Source organism: Notechis scutatus, chromosome 1 (genome assembly GCF_049901735.1).
Source record: "Notechis scutatus isolate UNSWTSFEM ecotype Mainland chromosome 1, rNotScu1.2, whole genome shotgun sequence".
NCBI classification, from domain to species: domain Eukaryota; kingdom Metazoa; phylum Chordata; class Lepidosauria; order Squamata; family Elapidae; genus Notechis; species Notechis scutatus.
This window is the reverse complement of record NC_142009.1, coordinates 138866449-138884156: the sequence shown is the minus strand read 5'-3', so window position 1 is coordinate 138884156 and position 17708 is coordinate 138866449. Positions and strand designations below refer to the sequence as shown.

The window sequence follows — 17708 nt, the reverse complement described above, 5'->3', positions numbered from 1 at the left end:
ATGTTCCTAAAGTGGATACATTCTGAATGGTCTCTAATTTGTTCCAGAAAAACTTAAGTTCACTGAAAGTGTCAAGATTGACTAGCTACCGTCCTTCTCCAGGAGTTGAAAAAGATTTTGCCTGAGATTTTGTGAGCAGATAATAAATTTGTACACAATCAGACTTTCTCAGGGTATGGTGGTAGGACAGGACCAGAGGAGATATTCAGCAGGTTCTGACAGGTTCTGGAGAACCAGTAGCGGAAATTTTTAGTTCGGAGAACTGGCAAATCCCACCTCTGACTGCCCCTGCCCCCATCTATTCTCTGCCTCCCGAGTGCCAGCTGATCGGCTGGGTCTTCTTTGGTTGCCCTGCACAGGAGAACAGAGCTGGAAAGCAGGTTAGTGGGGTGAGGAGGGAATGGGATTTTGCAGTATCTTTCCCCTGGAGTGGGGTGGGAATGGAGATTTTACAGTATCCTTCCCCTGCCATGCCCACCAAGCCACTCCCACCAAGCCACGCCATGCCCACCAAGCCACACCACACCCACCAAGCCATGCCCACAGAACCGGTAGTAAAAAAAAGCTTAAGTACCACATCTGGACAGGACTCCTGAATTTTCAGATACTGAGATTCTGTAAATGGAAATCCACCCTGCCAAATTTTCATCTGTTTCAGTGTCTTCTGGATAGAAGTGACCTCAAGGTCTGTAGAGATAGATTCTCAGTCATCCCTGTCATGGTGGTCCCAAAGGTGCTTTCTCTGGAGGCAACTGGACTTTCTTGTTTGTTCTTTGAAGACATTTTGCTTCTCATCCAAGAAGTTTCTTCCTCGCTAACAAGATAGTGGGGAATGGAAGGATTTATATTCCTTGCAGACCGCTGGTCATTTGCATCCTTTTAGAGGGTCGTTGAGGCCACTTGGAGATTTATCTGTGTCTCAGGGTCACCTGAGTAATGCAAATGGGTCCTGTGGTCTGCAATTTTCCCCCTCTGAATAGAGTAGAATAGAATTCTTTATTGGCCAAGTGTGATTGGACGGACAAGGAATTTGTCTTGGTGCAAATGCTCTCAGTGGAAATCCATTCCTACTTCCACACCATTCCAAGGGTGTTCATCCCAAATTGTATAGCTCAAAGTCTGTAGAGATTCTCAGTCTTCAAAGAAAAACAAGGAAGTCCAGTTGCCTCCAGAAAAAGGGACTAGTGGATCTCAAGATTTTGTTTTCAACATCTACAGAAATTCTCAGTCATCCAGGCCATGGTTGTCACAAAGATGCTTTTTCAAACGGCAGTTGGACTTTCTTTGTTCTCCCTTGAAGACATTTCATTTCTCATCCAAGAAGCTTTTCAGTTATATTATATTATAGTATATTCTAATATAGTATGGAGCCAAAAAAGAAGTCTGTGAGTAGAAATCTGTGAGAATATTCTGGGTCCCTGAATTAGGTATCCACTTAAAATAACTTGACAGACCAAGCAGCCCTTGTATGCTGTAACTCAATGTAAGGGGAGGAAAATTTGCAGCATTTGGTTTCAATAAGAATAAATACATCAACAGCTATTCATTCATGCCCTCTTTTTTCCCAAACAAAAAACAGAAAAATTGATCAGTGGAAAGAAAAATAATGTATGACTGAATATATAATACCAAGTTTCTTTGAATGACTCTGAATAAATGTCACACTATGGTTTAATTAAGTTCTGTGTAAAATTATGTATTAAATTTACCTTCTCCACATGATTTTCCTGTGAAATCTCCTCTATTTCCTGACTTTTTAAAATAAATTATACTTTACTTTGATGTCTGAATTAGCAATTTATTTATTTGTATTTCATATTTCTAAACAGGCCATTTCCCTCAAAGAGGGACTCTTTATGGTTGTTGTTAATCTGGTTGTTTTTGACTGATGAGATTTTAACTTGTGATGTTTAATACTATTCTTTTTTTCCCAGTGATATATAATTAATAATTTTTAAATAATTTTTAAAAATCCTTATTGCATTAGCCAAAGAATATTAGTAAAGCAATTGATTGCAATATTGGCTTAAAATAAATGGACCTCTATAGGCTTTGCCTTTGTCTTTTTTCCTTTCCTTCAAGCATCTCCAATTCTTGGAGACTGCCTGGACAAATCCTTGCAGTTTTCTTGGCAAAGATTTTTATAAATGGATTGGCATTGCCTAATTCCCAGGGCTGAGAAAGTGACTGCCCAAGGTCAACCAGCTCCTAGTTTCCAGTTTCTAGCCTGATGCCTCAAGCACACCAAACTGGCTGGATGTTCTAATTAATTATAGTGCTATCCATTTATCCTTAAGTCAGCAGAAAACTATGGAGGCATGAAATTTGCTTTTCATTGCCAATCCATATTCTGCCTCACACTACTTCCCAGCTACTGCAATCATTTGACTTTCCTCCGAGATAATTAGTGATAATGATCATTTTTACAGTGTCTGACCTCAGACAGTGTTGGAATAAAGGGGAATACAGCTAAGACAAATTAAGGAGATCTCACTCATGAGCCGAGAATAAGTTAAAAGCAAAATGATGCTGAGCATGTTCATGCTTTAATTAGGTACAACTGGTAGACAAACCTATATTTCTTGGTAAGGCAATAAACACAATTTTCTGCATATTTGATAATTGCAAGCATTCAAAAATTAAATGATTTATTATAAATAAGCAAAATGATGCTTCTATATTAGGCATTTTAAGAGTCACATTGACATCAATGGGTTTGTTATTTTATATTAATTAAAACTGCTTATAAATAACTGAACTTCAGTTAAGTCACAAATTGTTTATCATCTAGATCTTAAACAAAACTAAACATATGAGAATTAGCCAAGATTCAATTCAATTTTGAGATGTGAAGGGTTCAAATGGGCTTCAATTGAAAACATTCTTTATAAAAGTGTGTGTGTGTGTGTGTGTGTGTGTGTGTGTGTGTGTGTGTGTGTTATTCCATTAAGCTGGAAAAAATAAAAGTGAGTGGGGAAACAAAAAGATTCAGAATTCCAGATTTTTAAAAATCTTTAAGTACATTTTGGCTTTTATAGCTGAATAGAACCAGGGATGTTTGGATGCAAAATTGCATCCCCACTCAAAAAAATTAAAACTCTTTAACATGCAAACTGAGCAACAACCAGATTCAATCTGTCTTTCTCTTAAAAAGCCTTTTCTTGCTAACTTCCTTAGTCCTTGACATTATTAGGTTTCCCTAATAATCAACACTGAAAATGGCCAAATGTCTTTGAATTCATTAGTAAGATGCATGGGGGGGTGGGGTGTTATAGCATGGCAAATCTTTCAAATGAGAAAGCTGCTGGAAATACCCCATTTTTAAAATATTCCTAAAAAGACCAGCAGTTCCATCACTGTGGAGATGGTGATCAACAGAGCAAGGTCCAATACCAACCAAGTGAAATCAAGAAAGCAAAGCATGACTTCTGAGATTCTGCTGAAACTGTGCAGAGGAAAAACACATTCCAGTGATTACTTGTCGATTCTTTTTCCCCAATTCCTGGAAACATGATCAATATTGGTTGATTCTGCTTTTTCAATAGTCAATGCAACCCTGGAGTTCCCTCTGGATCTCCAAACCAGGGATAACCTTTTCAAGATCAACTGGGGCTAAGGAAAAACAAAGGCGGGGGTGGGGGTGGGAGAGCTCAGAACAGACTTGGGGCAATGATGGCAGGCAATGAATATGGGCTAATTAATATTAGCCCCCCAACACACAACACACACTTTTCTTGTTGTTGGCTCAAACCAACAACATAACACTTTTCCTAATCAAGGCTCTGTTCCTCCAAATTTGGAGCGTTAGGGACAAAGATGTATGCACTATCAAATTTCTTCCTCAGCCGTTTTTAAAAGATGCTCAGACCTTGAAAATAATAATAATAATAATAAATAATAATAATAATAAATAATAATAAATAATAATAATAAATAATAATAATAAATAATAATAATAAATAATAATAATAAATAATAATGAAGAAGAAGAAGAAGAAGAAGAAGAAGAAGAAGTCCAAAAACACAATTAGACTGGGAAAACTGCAACCGGATTCTCAGGGATTTGGGCTATTATATTAACATTATAAATGGTAATATTTATTCATCCTGCCCAAATCGCAGGAAACAAAGACTTTTCCAAGGATCCGGATCTTTTTATTTCGGCGCTTCTCTTTTCGTGATAGTTCAGAAGCGTTTAGCTTCCAAGGAAAGGATAAAAGACACCGAAAACCTCGCTCTTTCCCTTCTCCCAGTAGAGAACAATCCATTAGAATAGCGGCTGAAAAGGCCGCTAAACGTCCAACGGGGCGAGAGCTTCCATTTCCCTTAACTCGGAAGCGCTGCGATTCGCCTTTCCAGACATATATTGTGCTTCCGGTTTAGGGTCGGTTGCCACGGCGGCCGCACTCCGGCGGCCGTTGTTGTCATGGAGACAGCACCTCCGGCCCGTTGAAGCGCCTATCCCGCTGGCGCGGAGGACCAGGTGGCGCAGCGACAAGGAGAGATAAAAGCGGGCAGGATGTTTGTCTACTTGAGCAAGAAGGTGAGATGTGTGCTTTTTCTGGGGTTTCTTCGTCCTTTCGGCGCCCCCCTCCCATCCCCGCCTCTTTTTGCAGGAAAAGTTAGCCGTCTAAATCCGAAAAGCCAATGGGACGAATTTCTCCCTTAAATAACTTTTCTTACGATTTATTTCCAGTTTTGACTTGGTTTGTTGCTCTTATTTAATCTCTAAATGGCCTGAAATGTATTAAGAGTTATGCATTAATCCCAGTGCAGATTAAAAGGCAGTGAGGGGAAGGGAGTTGCAAGAGTTTGTGCTTCCAGTCTGATGCTGTATAAGGGTGGTCCTCGATTTACAGCAGTTCATTTGCTGACCATTCAAAGTTGCAACAGCACTGAAAACAAGTGACTTAGGATCGTTTTTCAGTTACGACCATTGCAGTGTCCCCGTAATCATGTGATCAAAATTCATCAAGATTTATGACTATTGCTGTGTCCCAAGTTTCAGTGATCACCTTTTGTGACCTCCTGACATGCAAAGTCAATGGGGAAACCAGATTAATTTAACAACCAGGTTATTAACTTATCAATTGCAGCGATTCATTTAACAGCGGTGGCAAGAAAGGATGTAAAATGGGGCAAAACTCACCTAAATGTCTCACTTAACAACAGGAATTTGAGGGTCCATTTTGGTCATAAGAGGAGGCCCACCTATAGAAATATTCATACTTCTAAACTATATATAGTCATATTTTTGTAGCTGGGTATTTGGATCCATATCCTTGGCAATAAATGAAACCTTCATAGTACTTATAGATGTGAATGTATTATTTTTACATCTCCTATGTTTTTCCCAAAGAGTTCACTGTGGCTTCTCTACCCCTATTTTATTTTCACAACGATGTGTAACGTAACCTACGTTGACACATGTGTATGCCTATGGAGAGAATATACACTGCTCAAAAAAATAAAGGGAATACAAAAATAAGACATCCTAGATCTGAATAAATGAATATTCCTATTAAATACTTTGTTCATTACATAGTTGAATGTGCTGACAGCAAAATCACACAAAATTATCAATGAAAATCAAATTTAGCAACCCATGGAGCTCTGGATTTGGAGTTACACTCAAAATTAAAGTGAAAAAAACACTACAGGCTGATCCAACTTTGATGTAATGCCCTTAAAAGAAGTCAAAATGAGGCTCAGTAGTGTGTGGTCTCCATGTGCCTGTATGACCTCCCTACAACGCCTGGGCATGCTCCTGATGAGGTGGCGGATGGTCTCCTGAGGGATCTCCTCCCACACCTGGACTAAAGCATCCCCCAACTCCTGGACAGTGTGTACTGCAACGTGGCATTGGTGGATGGAGCGAGACATGATGTCCCAGATGTGCATGTGGCTGCTCAAATGGTCAGAAACAGACTCCATGAGGGTGGTATGAGGGCCCGACGTCCACAGGTGGGGTTGTGCTTACAGCCCAACCACCGTGCAGGATGTTTGGCATTTGCCAGAGAATACCAAGATTGGCAAATTCGCCACTGGCGCCCTGCTCTTCACAGATGAAAGCAGGTTCACACTGAGCACATGTGACAGACGTGACAGGGTCTGGAGACGCAGTGGAGAACGTTCTGCTGCCTGCAACATCCTCTAGCATGACCAGTGTGGCAGTGGGTCAGTAATGGTATGGGGTGGCATTTCTTTAGGGGCCGCACAGCCCTCCATGTGCTCGCCAGAGGTAGCCTGACTGTCATTAGGTACCGAGATGAGATCCTCAGACCCCTTGTGAGACCATATGCTGGTACGGTTGGCCCTGGATTCCTCCTAGTACACAACAATGCTAGACCTCATGTGGCTGGAGTGTGTCAGCAGTTCCTGCAAGACGAAGGCATTGATGCTATGGACTGGCCCGCCCGTTCCCAGACCTGAATCCAATTGAGCACATCTGGCACATCATGCCTCGCTCCATCCACCAACGCCACATTGCACCACAGACTGTCCAGGACTTGGGGATGCTTTAGTCCAGGTGTGGGAGGAGATCCCTCAGGAGACCATCCGCCACCTCATCAGGAGCATGCCCAGGTGTTGTAGGGAAGTCATACAGGCACGTGGAGACCACACACACTACTGAGCCTCATTTTGACTTGTTTTAAGGACATTACATCAAAGTTGGATCAGCCTGTAGTGTTTTTTTCCACTTTAATTTTGAGTGTAACTCCAAATCCAGACCTCCATGGGTTGTTAAATTTGATTTCCATTGATAATTTTTGTGTGATTTTGTTGTCAGCACATTCAACTATGTAATGAACAAAGTATTTAATAAGAATATTTCATTCATTCAGATCTAGGATGTCTTATTGTTGTGTTCCCTTTATTTTTTTGAGCAGTGTATAATATTTTCTAGTATTTCAATTTCATGATTCTTGCATGGGAAACAATTCTACAATTTTTCATTCAAATATTTTTTGTTTGTCTTTGTTGATGTCAATTTATGGCATGACAATTTATAGTATTTTGAATTCATTGTACTACTGTTTATGAGCATTATAAGATCAGTTATAACTAGAATTCGAAGAGACTTAGCAAATCCCATGGGAGCAGAGGAAATAGTCCTGCCCATAAAACTCGGGCACCTGAGTTGGCATAGAACTGGAAAGAACGTAGTTCCTGTATTTAAGCATTCCCAGTACTTTTGAAGTGGCTTTTTCACACATATACACCCAACAATATGAACCACAAGTACTTCAGGCAAAGCAGAAAGCATGTATTAAATAGGGGTCAAGTCTTTATATAAGGTACAGAAACAAATTTGATATGTGTGATGCATCAGAAAGCAACAAATCAAACAACAAATAGCATAAAGTCTTTGTCTTGTTAGATTCGTGAAAAGACCCTCTTAAACTATGTTGCATCTCCTCCTTTCCCATTGGTTTTTTTTTCTGTAACACCTTCTATATATACACACATATACACATACATATGCACATATACACATACATCCATATACATATACAGGGACTTCAGAATATAACCTTATCCTTTCCACAAAGGAAATGGCTTTAACTTATAGAAAAACTTGAAAGCAGTCATGAATGCCTTCTAAAATGCTAACACCTTTATTAAAACAAAGCCTAAAATTCTATTCAGTGATTTCTACTTACAGTGATCCAAATCAATTTGGAATGACATTGAACTGATGATGTTGACACTCCAGTTAAATAGAATAACAAAGTTGGAAGGAATCTTGGAGGTCTTCTAGTCCAATCCCCTGCTCAAGCAGGAGATTAGTTAGATGAGGGAATAGAAGGGGAATTCATCAAATTTTCAGATGACCCTAAGCTGACAAGAATACCCAACACCCTAGAAGACAAGCTCTGATCCCAAAAGATCTTGACAGATTTGAACAATGGGCCCTATCCTACAAAAATGAAATTTAACGTGGAGAAAAGCAAGGTTTTACACTTCGGCAGGAAAAACCAAAGGTACAAGTACAGATTAGGTGAAACCTGGCTCAAAAACAGTAACTACGAGAGGGACCTTGGAGTCCTAGGATCACTTAAATATGAGCCAGCAGTGTGCAGCAACCGCCAGAAAAGCTAATACAATCCTTGGTTATATAAATAGTTGGCATAGAATCAAAATCAGATGAAGAATTAGTACTGCTTTATAAATCCTTAGTAAGACTACACCTGGAATACTGCATCCAATTTTGGTCACATTAAAAAAATACCGGTATGTTGAGACTTCAAAGAAGAGCAACGAAGATTATTAAAGACTTGGAGACAAATATATATGAAGAACTGTTGCAGGAATTGGATATGGGTAGTCTAGAGAAAAGAAGGACTAGGGGTGACATGATAGCAGTATTCCAGTATTTGAGGGGCTGCCACAAAGAAGAGGGGATCTAATTATTTTCCAAAGCACCAGAAGGCAGAACAAGAAACAATGGATGGAAACTAATCAAGGAGAGAAGCAACCTGGACTAAGGAGAAACTTCCTAATAGGGAGAAACAACTTGCCTTCAGAAGTTGCAGGTGCTTCATCACTGGAGGTGTTTAAGAAGAAATTGGAAGCTACCTATCTGAAATAGTACAGGGTCTCCTGCTTGAGCAGGGGGTTGCATTAGAAAACCTCCAAGGTCTCTTCCAGCTTTATTCTGATTGGTTGATTGATATAATATTATTATACAATATTATATGGCATAATAATACGGAATGTTATTAATGGTTATTTTACTATTATATATGGAAGTTATTCCATGTAGCAACAGTTCTCAAACAATTTGGTCTCATTCCTAAAAATGATTTCATACAGAAAATGTTTTGGTTTATGTGGGTTAAATCTATCAATATTTTTCTGTATTAGAAATTAAAACTGAGAAATGTTAAAATATTTATTTGATTTTTCAGACATTTTCAGAATTGCCATACCTTACTTCCGTGTCAGTCAAGAAACCTTTTTAATGTTGAAGTAAAATTATCTACTGTGTCAAATATTTCTACTTTTAGAATGAAAGAGTCGCATAATTTAAAAGGGTAGCACCTCTGGAAATTGTTAATAATTGTTGCAGGCTTGTTCTCTCTCTCTCTCTCTCTCTCTGTGTGTGTGTGTGTGTGTGTGTGTAATATACAAAATATATAAATGTACAAAATGTTTTATACACACACACACACACACACACACACACACACACACACAAACATTTTGTACATAAAATATTGTATATGCCAGCCTTGATTTGAGTTAAATTAGTTGCTGGAATTATTCACAATTAGAGTCTAGTTTTAGTGTTATTATTGCTTTCATTTTGTAAACAAATGTATTTATTTCAGATTACAATTCCTGGTAATGTTAGACTTAGATCTATTTGTTGGAGCAAAGACCAAGGTTATATAGCCTGTGGAGGTGAAGATGGTCTACTGAAAGTTTTAAAGTTAGAAACAAAAACAGGTAAATGACATTTGCATCAATATAACTTTGTTGGCAAGTAGAGTATACAGTGACTTTTTTTCTTTTTTGCTGTGTTGTAACTTGTTCATCTTGTTCTCTCCATGCATTACTCACATTATTTGTTCTAGGACAATCCCACAATCTCTGTTATAGTCTAATCTTCCAGTATTTTGGAACATTACTATAACTAACCTGAACAGTACGAAATGTATTTGAGACACATTTTGTTGAGACAGATTTTATTAAAATTCCATGTATATTTACATAACAGAGTTAGGTAACTTGCATTTTTCTATTCATATAGAGTACAGGTAGTCCCCACTTCAGGTCTGTTCTGTGACTATTTAACATTATGAATGTGGTGGGGGAAAAATGGAATTGTGACAGGTCATTATGACCATCGTAGCGCCCCTACAGTCACATGATAAAAAGATTGAGCCAAACCGAATTTATGATCACACATACCCGCCACTCCTGCCACCTCCCCCAACAGATGATCATATTCACCTGCCTCCTTCTGCTGGGCTCCCCATTCTGGCCATGCATTGGGGGGGCTACCATAGCTCTGAGGCTAATTGTACCCTCACACAGCTTCTTTTACCCAGCAACAGGCATCCCCAAACCTACTATTCCTAGCCAATCACCTGCTCACCCTCACAGACCATCTTCCACCTAGCAGGAGCCACTTACTTGCCTCTTTGCAAATCACGTGGGACTTGCAACTTCCTGTTGGCTTCCCCACTGATTTTGGTCATGGGAAGACCAAAACTATGACACATTACTTCATAGCAGAAATTCCAGTCCCTATTGCGTTGTTACTGAGGTCTACCTGTATGCAAAATTGGCACGATTATGAGAGGCCTGAATATGACATACTCAATATCAAAGGTATGAATAAAGGATATATCTTTTCTAGGTTATAGAGTTGTTGAGGATTTTTCATTAAAGCTTAATAAGATCTTAATATAATTGATAACAAGGAATATGTTATATAGATCTCATTGTTGTGACCATTGTTTTTATCCTTTGATCAAAATACTGTTTAAAAAAAAAATACAAAGAGAATTTGGATTTGGGATTTCAATTTCTTTTTAATGAACAAAAGAGGAATTTCAGTTCCGTTGGAGTTCCTGCTTGCTGCTCATCAGTTTCTGCAGGACATACAAAAGTTAAATATTATGATTAATTGAAAGGGGGCACCATTTAGGGAAAAAGTAAGCTAGTAAAAATGATAAATGCTAGTTTATTTAGGATTTATGTCTTACGATTTTTGTTTTTAGATGAAGCCAAATTAAAAGGACTTGCTGCACCTAGCAATCTCTCAATGAATCAGACACTTGAGGGCCATACAGGTAAGAGTTACTACTGTTCAGTAAAATCAAATTGCTTTTTCACGAATTTGTTCAGAAAATGATACAGTTTCAGTGATGAACTTTCAATTTCTGCTAGATAAATTGCAGTGAATTTCTTGGGATATAATTTTGAACTGACATGCTTAGAAATAAAACTGGCAGCCAGTGCAGCTCACAAACCAATGGTGTAACATGGCATTCTAGGAGCTTCAAAGACTGCTGGTGCTGCCACACTTTGTATTAATTGAAACTTTGAATACATTTGAAGGGTAGCCCGATGTAAAGCATGTTACAGTAAGCCAGACAAGATGAACTAGGTCTTGAATGACCAAGCATAGGGAGTTTTGATCCAGGAAAGGCTAAGACTGGTGCACAAACCAAACCTTTGCAAAGGCTCCCCTAGCCACAACTGCCACCTGTTCATCAAGCAGGAGTCGCGAGTCCAGGAGAATCCCTAAGTTGCAAAGTGGGTCTGAATGGGTCTTTATGTATAATGTTTATTTTTAATAGAAAGCACATTACCTTTTTCCCCAAATAAACTTTTTGTTACTAGTGTAACAACAACAGTTGTCAACAGTTTCGCTATACAATTTTATAGGTGCTGTGCAAGTAGTGACTTGGAATGAACAGTATCAAAAGCTAACTAGTAGTGATGAGCACGGACTTATTATAGTGTGGATGCTGTATAAAGGTAGGTGACTTGCTAGAGAACAGCTATTACATATTTCTGGAATTTCAATTCGTAGTTGGCTCAGAGATTTCTACAGAATAGCTTTGGCTCTTTAGTTGTAGACTAAAAGATTCTAAAAAGAATTATTTGTTCCCCCCAAATTAATATGGCAATTTATTCTTTATATTAATATCATGTTGACCTTCTTACCAACTAAATATATTGCTCTGGCCCCATGGTTTGTTGATACTAGAATATTAGGGAAGCTTCTTCAGTTTCCCAGCCTCTGTATATTAGGAGCAAAGTATGAAAAACCACAGACACCCAGATGAAATCTAGAGCTGCATGAGCTTTTTAAGAAAACCTGAAAAACATAAACAAAAATACATTATTACATATACATCAAAACTTCCTTTTGCTAGGGAAGAGGAATAGAAGAGCAGTTTTTAAGACCTGCTTCCTTGCCACCTCCAGTTCTCATTGTTGGAATATTCTCCAGAGCAACTTCATGGCAGTGACACAATAACCATGAATCAATGTCCAGCTCAATAGAAATTACTGAGTTTGCAAATAATTCCTTTTGGATTACTTTCAATAAGAACAGTTCAGATGAAAAATAAAGTGTGGTAGATATGGATGATTTATTTTCCTCTTTGGTTTTAGGTGCTTGGTATGAAGAGATGATCAACAATAGAAATAAATCAGTGGTTAGAAGCATGAGATGGAATGCTGATGGGCAGAAAATTTGCATCATATATGAAGATGGTGCTGTAATTGTTGGTTCTGTAGATGGTAAAGTACTACTTATGCTAATAGAATATACAGTTTTTAAAAAGTTTAATAACTCGTATAGTGTAGTTCCCTTCAGAAATCATTCCCTTGCATAATTGCCCTGTTAGCTCCAGAGCTGAAGAAACTTCATAGATGAGAAGTGAAATGTCTTTTTAAAAAAAAAAACCAGCAAGTCCTTTTACCTCTTCAAAAAGCACCTTTGGGACAACCATGACCTGGATGACCGAGAATCACCATAGACATTCAGCTGAATGCATTTAAGATCTTCCCAATAGCTGTAATTTTCAGGTTATGTAGGATTTGAAAACTTATTTCAACAACTCTGCAGTCTTTCTCTATCAGGTCTTTCTGTTTAATATACAAAGCTGAGGAAGGGAGTCCCCCAAAGTGTAGGGGACATGAATGTTCATACGTCCAGAATACGTTCATACGTCCAGCAGAAGAGGTTAAACCATGTATTCCCACATACCCCTTCAAACATTTCCATTCCAAGAATGCTACCATTTTGAGAGCATTGCTTCCAGTGAATATGCCATCACACCAACAATCCTAGACTCACTGGGCACATCTGGGACCATAGAAGTGGATTTTTCCATATATTTTATTTTATCATTTGTTTCCATATTAAAGGAAACATCTGAAATTAAATCACATGTAAGTTTTGCTTTCCCAATACATGAATATCATTTCTAAATAACCCAATTAGCTTTATTAAAATATAGACAGGCATATATTTATGTTAATGTATAATTATGAGGATGTACCATATCGGGTGAAAAATAAAGCCAAAATAATATGATTTTATTACAATTCCATTTCAGTTGTTGACACACATTCTTAAAGCAGTTAGTGTCCTAATTCAATTAATCTCCAGTTTAGTCACTGAAAGGAACAGAGTTGTGTTCTAAGAATGGAACCTTCCTGTGTTCCATGATCCCTTATGTTGTTATTTTTTACACAATACTGAGCGAGATGATCTTCTGGTATGCAACAACACAGCACAAAAAAGAAAGCTGAAAAATAGTTTTATCAACAGCAAGAATCACATATTTGGATCCAAGTTTATATATTCAAGAATGTATATCAGTAATTTTGAAATGGTAGAGCTTAGAGTGAGGCATTGAGAAAAGAAAAATAAAGCTTTCATTCCTGTTTAAGAGATAAAATTCTTTGTAAATTTCCATTTTTAATATTTTCAGTTTTGAACATTTTGTTCTAGTTGTGAGATGCATTGAACTTATTTTCCTTTAAAAGGGAATCGTATCTGGGGAAAGGATTTAAAAGTACAGCTTCACCATGTTGCATGGTCTCCAGATGGTAGAACTCTGCTCTTTGGAATGGCCAATGGGGAAATACACATTTATGACAAAAATGGGACTTTTATGGTAAGTTTAGAGATATATTTTACTAAGTAGTCACCTTTTGGAAACATTGGTATCCAGTTGTCAGAAAGGTTTTTCTAAGCATTCCAGCCCAACCTACAGTGGAAGAATATAAAATCATGGTTTTTAATTCTGCAATTGCAGAGTTTAAAAAGAGTTTTTCAAACATCACAGGGATTTAAAGTAGTATATTATACTATTTAATATAGCACAATACAGGGCTGATAATTAGCCTATTTGTGAAGTTGATTTAAGGGATATCAACTTGATTTGTGAACTGTAGCTATTTCTTATAATACATATTTTTGTGTGTATGTATGTGTGTGTGTGTATATGTATATATACACTGCTCAAAAAAATGAACACAAAAATAAGACATCCTAGATCTGAATGAATGAAATATTCTTATTAAATACTTTGTTCATTACATAGTTGAATGTGCTGACAACAAAATCACACAAAAATTATCAATGGAAATCAAATTTAGCAACCCATGGAGCTCTGGATTTGGAGTTACACTCAAAATTAAAGTGGAAAAAAACACGACAGGCTGATCCAACTTTGATGTAATGTCCTTAAAACAAGTCAAAATGAGGCTCAGTAGTGGGTGTGGTCTCCATGTGTCTATATGACCTCCCTACAACACCTGGGCATGCTCCTGATGAGGTGGCGGATGGTCTCCTGATGGATCTCCTCCCACACCTGGACTAAAGCATCTCCCAACTCCTGGACAGTGTGTAGTGCAACGTGGCGTTGGTGGATGGAGTGAGGCATGATGTGCCAGATGTGCTCAATTGGATTCAGGTCTGGGGCAGGCGGGCCAGTCCATAGCATCAATGCCTTCGTCTTGCAGGAACTGCTGACACACTCCAGGCAGATGAGGTCTAGCATTGTCGTGCATTAGGAGGAACCCAGGGCCAACCGTACCAGCATATGGTCACACAAGGGGTCTGAGGATCTCATCTCGGTACCTAATGACAGTCAGGCTACCTCTGGCGAGCACATGGAGGGCTGTGCGGCCTTCCTCCCCAGGACCTTCCTCTCTGGCAATGCCTTCCTCCCTGATAATGCCTCAGGTTTCATCAGACAACCGAGAGGAACAGCCTAAGATTAATCAGGAGGAAGGCATATCAGAGCAGCCCCTGACAGGGAGTAAAGAGGAAGAGTGTTGGCTTGATCCTAAGCAGCGTCGTAGGGGAAACGTGAGCAGCAACGTAGGAGGCGTGGGAGGGTCAGAGAGTGAGCTGAGTCATTGAGCCACACCCCACAGGGGATAAAAGTGGGTGTGTTTTCGGCTGGAACTTTGTACGGGACAAAGTTTAATCTTACTTCAGATTTTCTTCGTGAATGATTTTTGTGGACTGCCTTGTAATATTCTGTGAGTAGATTTTTATTTGTTATCAGTTCGGACTTGGCAGGCAGAGCGTGTTGGAATGCCAAGGATATTATCAGTTCCAAAGAATTAACTCTGTGAAGTCCGAGCGAGCTTGCCTGCCTGTGTTTGTGTGAGTTTGTATTCTTTCATCTTTTGGGAAAGAAGAAAAGTGAGACAGAACATATATGTATATATATATTTATGTGTTTATATTGAATTATTATTATAGATGAAAATGAAAATGAACTGTTTGGTGAACGTAACTGGAGCATTCAGCATTGCAGGAATCCATTGGTACCCAGGAACAGAAGGCTATGTAGAACCCGATTGTCCTTGCCTTGCCATTTGTTTTGACAATGGAAGATGCCAAATAATGAGACATGAGAATGATCAAAGTAAGCATATCTTGTGGTAACAGTTCTGAAGAAGTACCATAAATTCAGTTGCCTAAAGAGGGCTGAGAAAATATCTAAAGACCCTTCTCATTCTTGACATAAACTGTTTTTAACTTCTCCCCTCGGGACGCTGCTATAAGCCATTGCATTCCAAAACAACTTGGCACAAAAATAATTTTCCCCCATGCCATCATTCTGCTAAACACCTAACTCCTAGAGCACTGTCTTATGCCTAAAGAAATGTACCCATGTAGTAAGGCTGCATTGCTATTATCCTGTATTGCTATTAAAAAGCCATGGTAGCACAGTGATTAGAATGCAGTATTGCAGACTAATTCTGCTGTCTGCTGTCTGCTAGCAGTTTGGCAATTCGATTCTCACCGGCACAAGGTTAAGTCAGCCTTCCTTCCGAGGTCAGTGAAATGAGGACTCAGATTGTTGGGGGGTTGTAAAACCATTTAGGGTTGTAAAGCACTGTGAAGCAGTATATAAGTCTAAATGCTACTGCTATTGCTATCCTCATTTTCTCATCTTTCTCATTTTCTCATTTTTTCTACTATCTTTTCCTATTGGTATTTTATGATTTATCCCTTGCTTGTGTCTTATATTTTATGATTATGTCTTATAATTTATGATCTATGACTTATCATTTTGCTGTTTGTATATGCACTGAAAGATTGTGCCCTGGAGACAAATTCCTTGTATGTCCAATCACACTTGGTTATAAAGAATATTCCATTACATTTCCATATTCCATTCGGGGGTAAATATTGTAGTAAGAATTATCTTTCCATTAATATATCGTGTTTCTCCAAAAATAAGACCATGTCTTACCAATTTTTTGCCATCCAAAAAGGCACCAGGTCTTATTTTCTGGGGATGTCATCCACTGACTAATCTCACTTGGGCGCATTGCCCCCAGCCTCCTTTTCGCTGTCAGAGGACTTCAGGAACTTCTTCTGCGGCCAGCAAGGCTTTCCTGAAGCTGATAACAGATCTCCAGATCGATCTGGAGCTTTGTTATCAGCTACAGAGGCCTTCAGGAAAGCCTTGCCAGCCTTGCTGGCTGCGGAATAAATGGGCCGGCAAGGCGGGTGTTGGGGTGTGCGAGGCCTGGCTACAACTGTCCAAAGGTAAGTAGTAGGGCAGCTCCACCCCGCATCCCCACCCTAGCTTAATTTTTACCCGTGCACTCTGGAGTGGGTGGGATCTTAATTAGGACTTATTTGTGGGGTAGGACTTATATTGGGCTCACGTGTAAAAATCAAGCTAGGACTTACTTTCAGGGTAGATTGTATTTTTGGGGAAGCAGGATATTTGTATATGCACTTTATATCAGTAATTGTTTATTTAAAACAACAACCAGATCCTGTCTTAATTGATGCGGCTCTGAGTGTTGTGAGCATCCAGTGGAACCACTGTGGCAACGTGCTGGCTCTTGCAGGCGTCCAGAAGATACCTGTGCAAGATAAAGATATAAATGTTGTGCAGTTCTATTCTCCATTTGGTGAGGTAAAAATTATGGATTTAATGGATTTTCCGATTTCTATAGTGTAAAATAAAAGAACCAAATATTGATAGTGAAAAATCAAAATGTTCAAACTGAGAAGTGATGGGAACAGTAAAGGCAGAGAAACATTCCTGAAACTGAACTTGCCACACTACTAGTTTTCCTCTGTAACATAATGGGGGCTGGGGAATAACCAGTCCAAAAGTTTTGCAGACTGCCTTTTGTAACCTGTATACACATAAATATGGATGGGGAAAAATCCTTTTAATATGCAAGTGATAACTGATGTTCAACAAGTTTGGCAGAAAAACAAGCAGTATTGTAAGGTGGAGCTGGAGGCTATTCTGAATCTTTGTGCCAGTTTATATAACATACATATACTTATAGGTGGAATGAATGAAGGCACAGAAAGAATTTGATTTATAATTCAGCTATAGTGATTGTGAAGATAATTGTGAACAACTTGTATCTTCTAACATTAGCATTTCTAATGTTTTGTTTAAAATAGTTACTGTTGTTTTTACTATGGTGTGCTTATCTAATTCCAATGTATATGTGATTTGCTCAATCATTTTTACATGATTGAGGTGATATTTTTGTCATAGGTTTCTTTGCATCCTTTCAAACTTGTTAAGATCTGGGTTTTTTACAGCCAAAGGTTCTGTAATTAGTATTCAAAAAAGTAAGATCACATAGTCAACCTTCAAGTAATTTATTCACATAAATATGTAACATTATCAGAAGATATATTTTTAAAAAATTTTAAGGATCAAGAAAAA

The 17708-nt window shown here is 38.5% G+C and overlaps 1 protein-coding gene across 2 annotated transcripts in view; it reads left to right on the top strand.

Annotated features, from left to right (window-relative positions):
- The first annotated feature begins 4390 nt into the window (after positions 1 to 4390).
- The window catches only part of WDR35 (WD repeat domain 35), a 33301-nt gene continuing 19983 nt past the window's right edge, over positions 4391 to 17708 (top strand). For both annotated transcript variants that reach the window (XM_087947090.1, XM_087947082.1), the window contains exons 1-8: positions 4391 to 4543; positions 9336 to 9453; positions 10734 to 10805; positions 11404 to 11496; positions 12139 to 12267; positions 13522 to 13652; positions 15254 to 15419; positions 16786 to 16931. In XM_087947090.1, the coding sequence (XP_087803216.1) occupies positions 4520 to 4543; positions 9336 to 9453; positions 10734 to 10805; positions 11404 to 11496; positions 12139 to 12267; positions 13522 to 13652; positions 15254 to 15419; positions 16786 to 16931 (879 nt within the window). In that variant the 5' untranslated portion in view covers positions 4391 to 4519. The remainder of the gene's footprint in view (positions 4544 to 9335; positions 9454 to 10733; positions 10806 to 11403; positions 11497 to 12138; positions 12268 to 13521; positions 13653 to 15253; positions 15420 to 16785; positions 16932 to 17708) is intronic.